At 42.3% G+C, this 16,711-nt stretch overlaps 1 protein-coding gene across 1 annotated transcript in view; it reads left to right on the top strand.

Moving 5' to 3' along the window:
* Nucleotides 1-7,574, top strand: part of VPS39 (VPS39 subunit of HOPS complex) — a 127,335-nt gene extending 119,761 nt beyond the window's left edge. The window contains exon 25 of the mRNA XM_077464840.1: nt 6,853-7,574. Within this exon, the coding sequence (XP_077320966.1) occupies nt 6,853-6,928 (76 nt within the window). The 3' untranslated portion in view covers nt 6,929-7,574. The remainder of the gene's footprint in view (nt 1-6,852) is intronic.
* The last annotated feature ends 9,137 nt before the right edge of the window (nt 7,575-16,711 follow it).

Genomic DNA, 16,711 nt, shown 5'->3' with positions numbered 1-16,711 from the left:
TAGTAACAAATGGGGAGTACTCAGAATGGTCTGGGTTGGAAAGTGGGGTCACCCAGGATTCTGTCCTGGGACCAATCCTATTTAATTTATTCATAAACGACCTGGAGGATGGGATAAACAGCTCAATCTCTGTATTTGCGGATGATGCTAAGCTAAGCAGGGCAATAACTTGTCTGCAGGGTTTGGAAACTTTGCAAGAAGATCTGAACAAATTAAAGGGGTGGGCAACTATATGGCAAATGAGGTTTAATGTAGAAAAATGTGTAATAATGCATTTTTGTGGCAAAAATATGAATGCAATCCTACTCACTATGGGGAGATCCTCTGGGGGAATCTAGGATGGAAAATGACCTGGGAGTCTTAGTAGATGATAGGCTCAGTAATGGCCTGCAATACCAAGCTGCTGCAAGCAAAGCAAACAGAATATTTGCATGGATTAAAAAGGGATGTGCTGGAACTGGAGAGAGAGTCCACAGAAGGGCAACAAAACAAAGGGACTGGAGGACCTTAGTTATGAGGAAAGGTTACGAGCACTGAACTTATTCTCTGGAGAAGAGATGCTTGATTAGTGGATATGATTTCAATGTACAAATACCGTACTGGTGACCCTACAATAGGGATAAAGCTTTTCCGTGAAAGGGAATTTAATAAGACATGTGGCCATTCACTAAAATTAGAAGAAAAGCGGTTTAACTTTACTATAAAACCCCATACACACTATCAGATTTTCTGCAGATTTTTTGTCTTGAGATTTTGCCAAAACCATATAATATGAGGTCAAACCTTAGGCGTTTCAATTTGTGAGAAATCAGGCAGCCCCTTGCACTACATGGTTTTGAACAGAAGACCGAAATCAGCAGAAAATCTGATAGTGTGGATGGGGCTTTAGAGCGGTTAGGATGTGGAATTCTCTTCCAAAGGCGGTGGTTTCAGTGGGGATCATCAATATTGTAAAACTATTAGGCACCTGAACGACCACAACATACGGGGATAATACAATGTAATACTGACAAAGTCACACACACAGTTTGGACTCCTGTCTCTTTTTTTTTTTTTCTCCAACCTCGCCTACTATGTAATATATTGTCTTGCAATTTGCCTATGTACTTGGTAGGAATTGACACTCCAAAAAGTGTCATTCCTGTAGCATCTCCTCATTCTTTACACTACTGTCTGTAGTGCAAATCTGTGCTGCAACAAATAGCTGGTGTGGGTACTGTAATAGCTAGTAGCTGCATTGGATAAAAATATTTCTATATAGTTTATTCAATATTGATTCCATATCCAGCTTCAAACATTAGAAGAAATAGAATGCTATAGATCAGTTTGTTTTTACACCCATGTATTCTACATTACCCTAAATAATTATTTCACCTTTCACCAAACATGTAATTGTATGTCATGGAGGTAGGTTTAGATTTCCCAGATGGCTTTTTCTCCGCTCATATAGGTGATTCAAGTTCCTTATTGACACTGTACACACTACATGCAGCTGACAAGTAGCAAAAGTGCTTTCCTGCTGCTTGGTCAGTATATTTCTCTCCAATAAAGAATCCAGACACTAACCTAACTGATTATGTATTTGGCAGCCTGTTTCTCATTTATTTATACGTTTTAGGGACTGGTAAGCAGTGCCAGTGTTGCCAACCCACCAGATTGAAATTTACTGGCACAGCCAAGTTTTTACTGGCATTTTACAAAAGTTACAAAATGAGTGCACGTTTTAGCTACAAACAAGAAGGCTGATTATTTAGCCAATTGGTTTTTGCCACCTATATCAAACTGGAGAGATTTCCCCTTTATTTCTGTTGCATAGCCACCACAAAGTGAGGGCAAATCCCTGGTAGCCGCTAGGATCACCAAAATTTGTCCCCAATTCTAAAGACCTCCTGCCTCCCTCACCTTCCTGTCTCCCTCCATCCACCTTTCTTCGTTAAATGATTCATCCAACCATGCATCTATTGCAGGTCCCTCCTACCTCTTCACCCTCCATCACTTTTATACCCTCTGTTACTTTATCCCTCCCTCCATCTTTTTAACACTCTATCATGCCATCCTTATAGCCACAAAGTTGATTGCAAGCAAGACTGCATGTACATGTGGGAAGTATCATCTGAAATCTTAAGGTAAGGAAGTCCTGGGAATGCAGGCTTGCCTTGCTTGTGTGCCTGTGCTGGGCTGGTTCCTTCAGGCTGTGGATGTCTGGGCAGGTCCGTGACTGTTCTCGTGGAATCTGGATGGTCCGGACACTCCATCAGACCACCATGAGGGCTCCTCTCTTCTGGCTGCTCGGCTCCTGATGTTTTCAAAGGCTGACACGTCTGGCAGGATGCACCATGACACCACTCACCTCGCCATTAGCGCGCCGCACAGCCTCTGTCATATCTGCCCCCTGGGCCCCTCCCGCCAGTGCTGGCCAAATACAGCAACGTCTCAGGCAATTCCAAGCACAGCCCGTCCCAGCTATTTTTTTTTTTAACTGCCACTTTTCTCCTATTTTGTGCATTTGTGGATAGGGAGAAAAGTGCCTTGTTTTTACAGGCTTCCCGTAAAAATATAGCTGGTTGGCAACACCTGAGCCGCTCGTAAAGTGTACTCTTTGTACTTTCTGCTCTTCTGTGTAATTTCAGATTAGGTGGCTATGATTAAATGGTGGTTCCTCATTAGTATTTGTACCCCTAATGAGGTTAAAAAGTGTCAATACTGGGATCACCTGTTTCTTCACAATTACGTGTTGGCTCAATTGAAAATTCCTTTTAACTTGAAGCAGTTTAACAAATATACTGAATAAGAATAATATGTGTGTTATCATTGTGACATTCAACATAGGTAATCAGGTCAGCTATCCTCTTTCTAAATTTTGTGAAAAACAGTGTAGCGCTTATTTGTTTTTACCACATTACAATGTGACCAATGTAACCGGTGCATACATTAGACTGTGCAAACTGATAAATACACTAAACACTCTTTGCTATATATGATGAACAAAGCTGAAATGTCCAAAAAAGTATATATAAAACAACGTGAAAACAGGTGAAAAGTTCTCCGAATTTTCTGTGTATGATACGATGAAGTGTAAATAGTCCTACACCTTCTCCAAGAAATGATCGCACAATCACCGCGTGAACCCTCCACCACATGAAATGGAGGCTTACCAGACTTAATGGATCCTACTCAAAATTATATTTGGAGGATCATATATGCTTGTAGATGTACATAAGCTTTTTCGGTGTTGCCCTTTTCTGGAAGTCTTTCAAGTGTGGCTATTTCCTCTACGGTATGTCTCCATCCATATGAATCCTCATAGGTAATTGGGCATATATAAAGGGAGGAAGCAGGGACCACAATAGTGTAACTCCGTTTTTTTCGTTTAAAATAATTAAATAAAAAATTATCAAACTCACGTGTACAAAGAACATAAGCGCTTTTTCAATAAAATCTCAGGCTGCAGTGAAGTCCCGACGCGTTTCGTCATGAGTAGACGTCATCTGGGGTACAACTTCAAGGCAGCCCTCCAGTTTATATAACCAGACCCCCAATCAGGCATAGATTTCGTCCATCAGTGTCACCACATATCACTTCCGGTATCCCAATATGGCCGCCGGCGTGCGTTCCACGCCTCTTTTTAATATTATAAAGGGTCTAGTCAAATAACTGGTACATCCCATATTCATATATGTGTAGGACGAACCATTATGAAGGCCCGACATACATCATATCAATATTTTTCCAGAAATGCATAGTTTCATCATATCTTCCAGCCGGTCCTCAGAACCGGCGGAAGTGAGGTGGGTGCCTTAACGTCACTTCCGCGTATCTCAACGACGGAAGCGAACGTCTTGGGGCGCACCATCAACGTCCGAATGGAACGCAGGCGTAAACAATATAAAATATCCAGCCGATCTTTTTACATCAGCGGAAGTAAGGTGAACGTAACCTCCGCGTATCTCACGAACGGAAGTGGGCGGCCTGGAACGCACCATCTTCGTCCAATGGAGTGCAGACGCATATCAACATCCCGGCGCCGTAACGTCACTTCCGTGTCCCCGGACTAAAAAATAAACGTATAACAAAAAACGCCACCAGATATCTAGGGTGGAATACAGATCCGTACAGGGTAAAACGAATCTCCTATGCATATTAATAAGAAAAAATAGAGTATGTACTCTGCGCTAAGGGATACATTTAATACGCATCACTCGAAAAAATACATAACAAAAATTGATAAAATATATAAAAATATATAAATAGAAAGACATTAAATGCACGGACGCTACATCAAATAAGTGACACAGTGCCCGTAGTTGCATATTAGCTTATCTAACCATACTTGACAAGAATAATAAGTTAAGAAGGCAAATTTCCAAAGAATATTTCCAATAATTTTACCCAACCAAATCCTATAAAAAAGTTATTATAATATACCTAGAAATATAAACTAAAAAATAAATATAACCGAATCTATTCGAGTGGACGATTATTACATCGTAACACCCTATATAGACAATGACCCACATAATGTCAATCCAAAAAGTCCAAAAATTAAAAAGATTCAAAGACCTATAAAAATCTAGAAAATAAAAATATAATTATAAATTTTAAAGTATATATAAAGAGACTTAACCCAAAGGCATATATATATACTCAAAAATGGAGCTCTGTTGGTATTATAGCCCAATCAAAAGGAGACCAAAAGTCATATGTATTGACATATTAGGTGGACCAAACCTTAATCGCTTTTAATCATATAATCATATAATAATACTCATAAAGTACATTTATGAGTATTATTATATGATTAAAAGCGATTAAGGTTTGGTCCACCTAATATGTCAACACATATGACTTTTGGTCTCCTTTTGATTGGGCCATAATACCAACAGAGCTCCATTTTTGAGTATATATATGCCTTTGGGTTAAGTCTCTTTATATATACTTTAAAATTTATAATTATATTTTTATTTTCTAGATTTTTATAGGTCTTTGAATCTTTTTAATTTTTGGACTTTTTGGATTGACATTATGTGGGTCATTGTCTATATAGGGTGTTACGATGTAATAATCGTCCACTCTAATAGATTCGGTTATATTTACTTTTCAGTTTATATTTCTAGGTATATTATAATAACTTTTTTATAGGATTTGGTTGGGTAAAATTATTGGAAATATTCTTTGGAAATTTGCCTTCTTAACTTATTATTCTTGTCAAGTATGGTTAGATAAGCTAATATGCAACTACGGGCACTGTGTCACTTATTTGATGTAGCGTCCGTGCATTTAATGTCTTTCTATTTATATATTTTTATATATTTTATCAATTTTTGTTATGTATTTTTTCGAGTGATGCGTATTAATGTATCCCTTAGCGCAGAGTACATACTCTATTTTTTCTTATTAATATGCATAGGAGATTCGTTTTACCCTGTACGGATCTGTATTCCACCCTAGATATGGGGTGGCGTTTTTTGTTATACGTTTATTTTTTAGTCCGGGGACACGGAAGTGACGTTACGGCGCCGGGATGTTGATATGCGTCTGCACTCCATTGGACGAAGATGGTGCGTTCCAGGCCACCCACTTCCGTTCGTGAGATACGCGGAGGTTACGTTCACCTTACTTCCGCTGATGTAAAAAGATCGGCTGGATATTTTATATTGTTTACGCCTGCGTTCCATTCGGACGTTGATGGTGCGCCCCAAGACGTTCGCTTCCGTCGTTGAGATACGCGGAAGTGACGTTAAGGCACCCACCTCACTTCCGCCGGTTCTGAGGACCGGCTGGAAGATATGATGAAACTATGCATTTCTGGAAAAATATTGATATGATGTATGTCGGGCCTTCATAATGGTTCGTCCTACACATATATGCATATGGGATGTACCAGTTATTTGACTAGACCCTTTATATTATTAAAAAGAGGCGTGGAACGCACGCCGGCGGCCATATTGGAATAACGGAAGTGATATGTGGTGACACTGATGGACGAAATCTATGCCTGATTGGGGGTCTGGTTATATAAACTGGAGGGCTGCCTTGAAGTTGTACCCCAGATGACGTCTGCTCATGACGAAACGCGTCGGGACTTCACTGCAGCCTGAGATTTTATTGAAAAAGCGCTTATGTTCTTTGTACACGTGAGTTTGATAATTTTTTATTCAATTATTTTAAACGAAAAAAACGGAGTTACACTATTGTGGTCCCTGCTTCCTCCCTTTATATATGCCCAATTACCTATGAGGATTCATATGGATGGAGACATACCGTAGAGGAAATAGCCACACTTGAAAGACTTCCAGAAAAGGGCAACACCGAAAAAGCTTATGTACATCTACAAGCATATATGATCCTCCAAATATAATTTTGAGTAGGATCCATTAAGTCTGGTAAGCCTCCATTTCATGTGGTGGAGGGTTCACGCGGTGATTGTGCGATCATTTCTTGGAGAAGGTGTACGACTATTTACACTTCATCGTATCATACACAGAAAATTCGGAGAACTTTTCACCTGTTTTCACGTTGTTTTATATATACTTTTTTGGACATTTCAGCTTTGTTCATCATATATAGCAAAGAGTGTTTAGTGTATTTATCAGTTTGCACAGTCTAATGTATGCACCGGTTACATTGGTCACATTGTAATGTGGTAAAAACAAATAAGCGCTACACTGTTTTTCACAAAATTTATTATGTCACATTTGCACACCTGGATGTTGTGTTAGCTGCTGTTTGTATATTGTTTACACATTTGAATAGCGCAGTGTTTTTGTTCTTTTAAAGCTATCCTCTTTCTGTAATCTACATGAAGTGTAAGCATATCAGTCCTTCATTTGTCTTGTTTTCCCTTATTTACAGTGCTTTTGCTCGCTATCCAAGTGGCACTGTTGTCCACTATTTCTGTGCAAAGGATACCAGCTCTGTTGACACCTGAAGTCTCATGGAAAGAGCAATGCATATACAAAGGCATCAAATGAACTCTGCAAGGGCTGGAGGGACTTTTGTTCAGGAAGATGAACTGTAGCCACCAAGTCACATGTGGAAATATGACCTGCAGCCACCAAGTCCCACATGGAAGATGACCTAAACCTACTTCTTACACATGGCAGATGCCCTAAACCCACCAGTCACTCATGGAAGGTGATCTTGCAATCACCAAGTAACACATGGAAGTATTCCCAATGAGTGGTGCACAGTTGATAAATGTTTCAAATGTCTAAACGCTAGACTAGACTCTTCACCTGAACAATTTAACTATACACCTAATCCTGATATAAACTAAAATAGCTGTGGTTAGGAGAATTCACAAAGTTAAACATCCTGCAAAGAAAAATTTTACATGGTCTTGGTTTGAAGATGTCAACTTTTTATATGTTGTACAGGTTTGTTTATGTATGTAAATAGAAGAAGTTTATAAAACTGATCTAATATTGAACAGTATATGGTACTTTGACAATCCATTCACAGCACTAGCTTGTATAATATGAAACCTACAAGGTGTCTACACAAAACACAAGTCCGGGGTAACACCGTAACCACTCTATCAGTGTGACCATAAATATAGCTTTGTGTCCATATGCCACCTGACTATTAGTCCTTTTTTTTATTTTTTATTCTGTGCTGATGAATTTGTCGGATCATGCCACATTCAGTTCTTTCTTAGAAGACTCCAAATGTTTTCTGCTACAGCACAAATGAGTGTGTCAGTTGTACTTTTTTTCTTGGCTTTGTCAGGGCTGCTGATAAGGCATTAAAGCCAGCCTTTGTGTAGTGGGCCTGGGATCCATCAGTTCAAATTGGACAGCCTTATTACTAACTCAGATGCTCTTGGGCCTCCCCTACACTCCTCTCCCACTAGCAGTGCTGCAGGGGGATTGGTTCTGGGGGGGGATATTTCACAATGTAGGGAGGTGGAAAATGTCATGCTTACCAGCCACTTCCTTTTCTAAATAAACACAGTGAGTGATCAATACAAATTGTTCCTGTGTCCATTCATAACTGGAAGCATAGTAAACTGTTTATTATGCTTCAGTTTGAGAATGAACAGGAAGCGGCTCAGTACAGAGCACTTCCCATTTATTATACATGAAGAAGAAAATGCGCTGCCTTGAAGTGTCTGTCACACCAAACAGTGAACAATTTATATACAAATAAATGATATGCCAAAAATAGACAATATTTCATATAGTGGGCAAAATCGCATTAAAAAGTACAAAAGTGAAGAAAGTTGATGAAAGATACAAAAGTACCAAAATTAAAGTCCATCCAGATGCTGGAAAAAGTACTTCAGTGCTAAAAGGTGCTTCTTAAACTGAAAGGTCTCTTACCAGACAAATTTAAAAGGCTAAAAATAAAACCCATGTGTCTCACGGCCAAAGTTAAAATGGCTATAAAAAAAAAGCTTTTAAAAAATATAAAAATGAAGGAACGCTATCATCGTTTAAATGTTGCAAACATTATAACAGAATATGTAAAGGAAATCAAGGACGCAAAAATTCAAAATGAATGACAGATTGCAAAAGATAGGACTAACCCCAAAAAATAATTTGAAGATATTAATGGTAAAAAGGTCGGGTCTGAGCACAATAGGCCTTTTACAAAATAATTTAGAGTGAGTGACTGGGGACAAAGAGAAGGTAAATATATTAAATACCTTCTTCAGCTCTTTGTATACAAAGGAGCATGGGGGAGCTCATGTCCATCACGGGGGTGGTAGTGACACAGCCCCAAATTATACACAATGGCTCAAAAGTGATATGACCCAGGAATATTTAGATAGAATAAAGGTGGATAAAGTACCTGGACCAGATGGCTTCCACCCACGGATCCTAAAAGAATTGAGCTCTGTAATTTCAAAGCCATTGTTTCTAATATTTAGGGACTTGTTAATGAATGGAATGGTACCACTGGATTGGTGCAGGGCCAATGTGGTGCCCATAATTAAAAAGGGATAAAAGTCTTTACCAAGTAACTATAGACCTGCTAGTTTAACTTCTGTAGTCGGGAAGATACTGGAGAATTTAATAAAAGACCACATAGATGAGTTCTTGCTGGAAAAAAAATATTTTAAGCAACAGCATGGATTCATGAAAGACAGAAGTTGTCAAACATGATTTCTATTTATAAGGAGGGGAGTAAAACCATGGACAGAGGGGTGGCTGTGGGCGGGGTATACCTGGATTTTGCAAAAAAGTTTTGATACCGTTCCCCACACATGGCTCGTGTGTAAGGTAAAGTCTACAGGCTTGGAAAAGATCAATTTGTAAATAGAAAACTGGCTAAAAGACACAATTCAGAGAGTAGTGGTTAATGATTCATACTCTGAATGATCCAAGGTTCAGTATTGGGACTCTTACTTATTTTATATCTTTATAAATGATATAGGGCAGGGGTGTCCAAACTTTTTTCAAAGTGGGCCGGATTTGATGAAGTGAACATGCCTGAGGGCCGACCATTTTGCCTGACATTCTTTGAACCATTGAAAATTCGGTCTAAGTGTGTCCATCCGAGCACTAATACACGGCCCAACAAGAATTCTCTTGCCTTTGTCGCGCTCGTTCCCAACACACAGACGAATGCTCTGCTCTTTAGGGGTACCGTTAATTCTTAATGGTACCCCACACATTGGAAAATGTAGGGTGCTTTTGGTGCAGTGCAATAATAAAAAAAAAACACACACAGACACATGTGCACACACGCGCACACACACATACAGACACATGTGCACACACACACACATACAGACACATGTGCACACACACACACACATACAGACATGTGCACACACACACACATACAGACACATGTGCACACACACACATACAGACACATGTGCACACACACATGTGCACAGACACATGTGCACACACACATGTACACAGACACATGTGCACACACACAGACACATGTGCACACACACAGACACATGTGCACACACACAGACACATGTGCACACACACAGACACATGTGCACACACACAGACACATGTGCACACACACAGACACATGTACACACACACAGACACATGTACACACATACAGACACATGTGCACACACACACATACAGACACATGTGCACACACACACATACAGACACATGTGCACACACACACATACAGACACATCTGCACACACAGACACATGTGCACACACACATACAGACACATGTGCACACACACATACAGACACATGTGCACACACACACACATACAGACACATGTGCACACACATACAGACACATGTGCACACACACAGACACATGTGCGTGCACACACACAGACACGTGCACTCACACAGACACACACACAGACACATGTGCACTCACACAGACACACACACAGACACATGTGCACTCACACAGACACATGTGCACTCACACAGACACACACACAGACACATGTGCACACACACACAGACACATGTGCACACACACAGACACATGTGCGCACACACACACACAGACACATGTGCGCACACACACATACAGACACATGTGCGCACACACACATACAGACACATGTGCACACACACACATACAGACACATGTGCACACACACACATACAGACACATGTGCGCAAACACACATACAGACACATGTGCGCACACACACATACAGACACATGTGCGCACACACACATACAGACACATGTGCGCACACACACATACAGACACATGTGCGCACACACACATACAGACACATGTGCACACACACACATACAGACACATGTGCACACACACACATACAGACACATGTGCACACACACACATACAGACACATGTGCACACACACACATACAGACACATGTGCACACACACACATACAGACACATGTGCACACACACACATACAGACACATGTGCACACACACACACATACAGACACATGTGCACACACACACACACACACACACACATACAGACACATGTGCGCACACACACACACACATACAGACACATGTACACACACACACATACAGACACATGTGCGCACACACACACATACAGACACATGTGCGCGCACACACACACACATACAGACACATGTGCGCGCACACACACACACACACACACACACATACAGACACATGTGCGCACACACACACACACACACACACACACATACAGACACATGTGCGCACACACACATACAGACACATGTGCGCACACACACATACAGACACATGTGCGCACACACACATACAGACACATGTGCGCACACACACACACATACAGACACATGTGCGCACACACACACACATACAGACACATGTGCACACACACACACACACACATACAGACACATGTGCACACACACACACACACACACATACAGACACATGTGCACACACACACACACACACACACATACAGACACATGTGCACACACATACAGTGGTGTGAAAAAGTGTTTGCCCCCTTCCTCATTTCCTGTTCCTTTGCATGTTTGTCACACTTAAGTGTTTCGGAACATCAAACCAATTTAAACAATAGTCAAGGACAACACAAGTAAACACAAAATGCAATTTGTAAATGAAGGTGTTTATTATTAAAGGTGAAAAAAAATCCAAACCATCATGGCCCTGTGTGAAAAAGTGATTGCCCCCTAAACCTAATAACTGGTTGGGCCACCCTTAGCAGCAAAAACTGCAACCAAGCGTTTGCGATAATGTGCAATGAGGCTTTTACAGCGTCCTGGAGGAATTTTGGCCCACTCATCTTTGCAGAATTGTCCTAATTCAGTTACATTAGAGGGTTTTCGAGCATGAACGGCCTTTTTAGGGTCATACCACAACATCTCAATAGGATTCAGGTCAGGACTTTGGCTAGGCCACTCCAAAGTCTTCATTTTGTTTTTCTTCAGCCATTCGGTGGTGGACTTGCTGGTGTGTTTAGGATCATTGTCCTGCTGCAGAACCCAAGTTCGTTTCAGCTTGAGTACACGAACAGATGGTCGGACATTCTCCTTCAGGATCTCTTGGTAGACAGCAGAATTCATAGTTCCTTTTATCACGGCAAGTCTTCCAGGTCCTGAAGCAGCAAAACAGCCCCAGACCATCACACTACCACCACCATAGTTTACTGTTGGTATAATGTTCTTTTTATGAAATGCAGTGTTCCTTCTACGCCAGATATACTTGGACACACACCTTCCAAAGAGTTCCACTTTTGTCTCATCGGTCCACAGAATGTTGTCCCAAAAGTCTTGGGGATCATCAAGATGTGTTGTGGAGAAATTGAGACGAGCTTTGATGTTCTTTTTGCTCAGCAGTGGTTTTCTCCTTGGAACTCTGCCATGCAGGCCATTTTTGCCCAGTCTTTTCCTGATGGTGGAGGCATGAACGCTGACCTTAACTGAGGCAAGTGAGGCCTGCAGTTCCTTGGACGTTGTTGTGGGGTCTTTTGTGACCTCTTGGATAAGTCGTCGCTGCGCTCTTGGGGTAATTTTGGGCGGCCGGCCACTCCTGGGAAGGTTCACCACTGTTCCATGTCTTCGCCATTTGTGGATAATGGCTCTCACTGTGGTTCGCTGGATTCCCAAAGCTTTGGAAATGGCTTTATAACCCTTTCCAGACTGATAGATCTCAATTACTTTCTTTCTCAATTGTTCCTGAATTTCTTTGGGTCTCGGCATGATGTGTAGCTTTTAACCACTTTCAGACCGGACCATTTTGCTGGTAAATGACCAGAGGTCTTTTTACACTTTGGCACTGCGCTGCTTTAACTGGTAATTGCGCGGTCATGCAATGTTGTACCCAAACAAAATTTGCGTCCTTTTCTTCCCACAAATAGAGCTTTCTTTTGATGGTATTTGATTGCCTCTGCGATTTTTATTTTTTGCGATATAAACGTAAAAAGACCGCAAATTTTGAAAAAAAATGATATTTTCTACTTTTTGTTATTAGAAAAATCCAATAAACTCAATTTTAGTCATACATTTAGGACAAAATGTATTCAGCCACATGTCTTTGGTAAAAAAAAAGTCAATAATTGTATATTTATTGGTTTGCGCAAAAGTTGTCACATCTACAAACTAAGGTACGTTTTCTGGAATTTACGCAGCTTTTAGTTTACGACTGCCTATCTCATTTCTTGAGGTGCTAAAATGACAGGGCAGTACAAAACCCCCCCAAATGACCCCATTTTGGAAAGTAGACCCCCTAAGGAAATTGATAAGAGGCATGTTGAGCCCATTGAATATTTTATTTTTTTGCCTCAAGCGATTGAATAATGACAAAAAAAAAATTTTTTTTTTTTTTTTACACAAAGTTGTCACTAAATGATATATTGCTCACACATGCTATGGGCGTATGTGAAATGACACCCCAAAATAAATTCTGCTGCTTCTCCTGAGTACGGGGATACCACATATGTGGGACTTTTTGGGAGCCTAGCCGCGTACAGGGCCCCGAAAACCAAGCACCGCCTTCAGGCTTTCTAAGGGCGTAAATTTTTGATTTCACGCCTCACTACCTATTACAGTTTTGAAGGCCATAAAATGCCAAGATGGCACAAAACCCCCACAAATGACCCCATTTTAGAAAGTAGACACCCCAAGCTATTTGCTGAGAGGCATGTTGAGTCCATGGAATATTTTATATTTTGCCACAAGTTGCGGGAAAATTACAAACTTTTTTTTTTTTTTTTTTTTTTTCACAAAGTTGTCACTAAATGATATATTGCTCATGCATGCCATGGGCATATGTGAAATGACACCCCAAAATAAATTCTGCTGCTTCTCCTGAGTACGGGGATACCACATATGTGGGACTTTTTGGGAGCCTAGCCGCGTACGGGGCCCCGAAAACCAAGCACCGCCTTCAGGCTTTCTAAGGGCGTAATTTTTTGAGTTCACTTCTCACTACCTATTACAGTTTTGAAGGCCATAAAATGCCAAGATGGCACAAAACCCCCACAAATGACCCCATTTTAGAAAGTAGACACCCCAAGCTATTTGCTGAGAGGCATGTTGAGTCCATGGAATATTTTATATTTTGCCACAAGTTGCGGGAAAATTACAAACTTTTTTTTTTTTTCACAAAGTTGTCACTAAATGATATATTGCTCACGCATGCCATGGGCATATGTGAAATGACACCCCAAAATAAATTCTGCTGCTTCTCCTGAGTACGGGGATACCACATATGTGGGACTTTTTGGGAGCCTAGCCGCGTACGGGGCCCCAAAAACCAAGCACCGCCTTCAGGCTTTCTAAGGGCGTTACAGTTTTGAAGGCCATAAAATGCCAAGATGGCACAAACCCCCCCCCCAAATGACCCCATTTTAGAAAGTAGACACCCCTAAATTTAGGGGTACACTAGTGAGACTAGGTAATAAATGGCGGGTGCCCTGAAACTATAAAAAAATAACTAACCAACCAGCGTCACCTGTAACAGTTATATGGTGATCACTGGTGAAAGGGTTAACTAGGGGGCAATCAGGGGGCTTTATGCGGTAGTATATGGGGGTCCCTGGCGCTATAAAAAGCTGCGGCGAACCTAAATACCTACCTGCCTAACTAGCGTCACCTGTGACACTAATACAGCGATCAGAAAAACGATCGCTTATTAGGCTGGGTTCACACTGGAGCGATGCGGGAACGCCACGAATGCGCGGCGGGTTCCCGCATCGCATGCCTCCCGGCGGCAGTTCACACTGCCCTATGCGAACTGCTGGGAGTGTCAGTGAAATGTTAATGACACCCCCAGATCAGTTCGCATATCGCAGTGCGATCTGCAAACTTGGATCGCATGGTGTGAACACCCATGCGATCCGATTCTGCTGCGGACCAAAAAAAGGGTCCCGTGCGAGTTTGCGGCGGGTGCGGCGGGTGCGACACGAATTCAGCCATACTATCTGTATAGCTGAACTCGAATCGCACAGAGATCGGATGTGATTTGCACTGCAGTGCGGTGCGAATCACATCCGTTCTCATAAACCGCTGCAATGTGAACCCAGCCTTAGTGACACTGGCGACGGGGGGTGATCACGGGGTTAAACCTTTATTGGGGGGGTTAGGGGGGTACCTTAGAACTAAAGGGGGCTAACCCTAACTGCCCTAACAGTTATTAGTCACAAATGACACCTGCCGGGTGATCAGGGGGTTAAACCTTTATTAGGTAATAAATGGCGGGTGCCCTGAAACTATAAAAAAATAACTAACCAACCAGCGTCACCTGTAACAGTTATATGGTGATCACTGGTGAAAGGGTTAACTAGGGGGCAATCAGGGGGCTTTATGCGGTAGTATATGGGGGTCCCTAGCGCTATAAAAAGCTGCGGCGAACCTAAATACCTACCTGCCTAACTAGCGTCACCTGTGACACTAATACGGCGATCAGAAAAATGATCGCTTATTAGGCTGGGTTCACACTGGAGCGATGCGGAAACGCCGCGAATCCGCGGCGGGTTCCCGCATCGCATGCCTCCCGGCGGCAGTTCACACTGCCCTATGCGAACTGCTGGGAGTGTCAGTGAAATGTTACTGACACCCCCAGATCAGTTCGCATATCGCAGTGCGATCTGCAAACTCGGATCGCATGGTGTGAACACCCATGCGATCCGATTCTGCTGCGGGCCAAAAAAAGGGTCCCGTGCGAATTTGCGGCGGGTGCGGCGGGTGTGGCGGGTGCGGCGGGTGCGGCGAATGGCTGAACTCGAATCGCACAGAGATCGGATGTGATTTGCACTGCAGTGCGGTGCGAATCACATTCGTTCTCATAAACCGCTGCAATGTGAACCCAGCCTTAGTGACACTGGCGACGGGGGGTGATCACGGGGTTAAACCTTTATTGGGGGGGTTAGGGGGGTACATTAGAACTAAAGGGGGCTAACCCTAACTGCCCTAACAGTTATTACAGTCACAAATGACACCAATGCAAAAAAAAAAAAAAAAAAAAAAAAATGACATTGGTGTCACTGTGACTGGGGGGCAGGGGTAATTGGGGGGGTGATCGGGGGGTAAAGGGGGGGTGTGAGTGTGCCTGGCATGTTCTACTGTGTGTGGGATGTGTTGGTGCAACTCACTGATCCGCTCTCCTCCGTGTCGGAACGAAAAATACCGACACGGAGGAGAGAATACATCACTTCCTCTCCTGTGTTTACATTACAGGAGAGGAAGTGATGTCACCGGGGATTTCCATTCGTCGGGAGCGATCGCGAGGGGGTGGCCATGAATGAATGGCCGTCCCCTCGTCCGGGATCGCTCCCGAACGAAAACCGACCGCCGCAGGCACCGGGCGGGGGCCCGATCGGGCCCCCGACCCGCGGGAGGCTAATCACGTACATGTACGTGCTTATGCCTGCCCGTGCCATTCTGCCGACGTACATCGGCGTGAGGCGGTCGGCAAGTGGTTAAGGATCTTCTGGTGGACCTTACTGTGTCAAGCAGCTCCTATTTAAGTGATGCCTTGATTGTGAACAGGTGTGGCAATAATCAGGCCTGGGTGTGGTTAGAGAAATTGAACTCAGGTGTGGACAACCACAGTTATAGTATGTTTTAACAAGGGGGGGGCAATCACTTTTTCACACAGGGCCATGATGGTTTGGATTTTTTTTTCACCTTTAATAATAAACACCTTCATTTACAAATTGCATTTTGTGTTTACTTGTGTTGTCCTTGACTATTGTTTAAATTGGTTTGATGTTCCCGAAACACTTAAGTGTGACAAACATGCAAAGGAACAGGAAATGAGGAAGGGGGCAAACACTTTTTCAAAT

Source organism: Lithobates pipiens, unplaced genomic scaffold, assembly GCF_037356315.1.
Source record: "Lithobates pipiens isolate NorthernLeopardFrog02 unplaced genomic scaffold, aLitPip1_a1.2 Scaffold_30, whole genome shotgun sequence".
In the NCBI taxonomy this organism is placed as follows: domain Eukaryota; kingdom Metazoa; phylum Chordata; class Amphibia; order Anura; family Ranidae; genus Lithobates; species Lithobates pipiens.
Note: the sequence above shows the minus strand (reverse complement) of the source record. Positions and strands in the feature narration are given on the sequence as shown.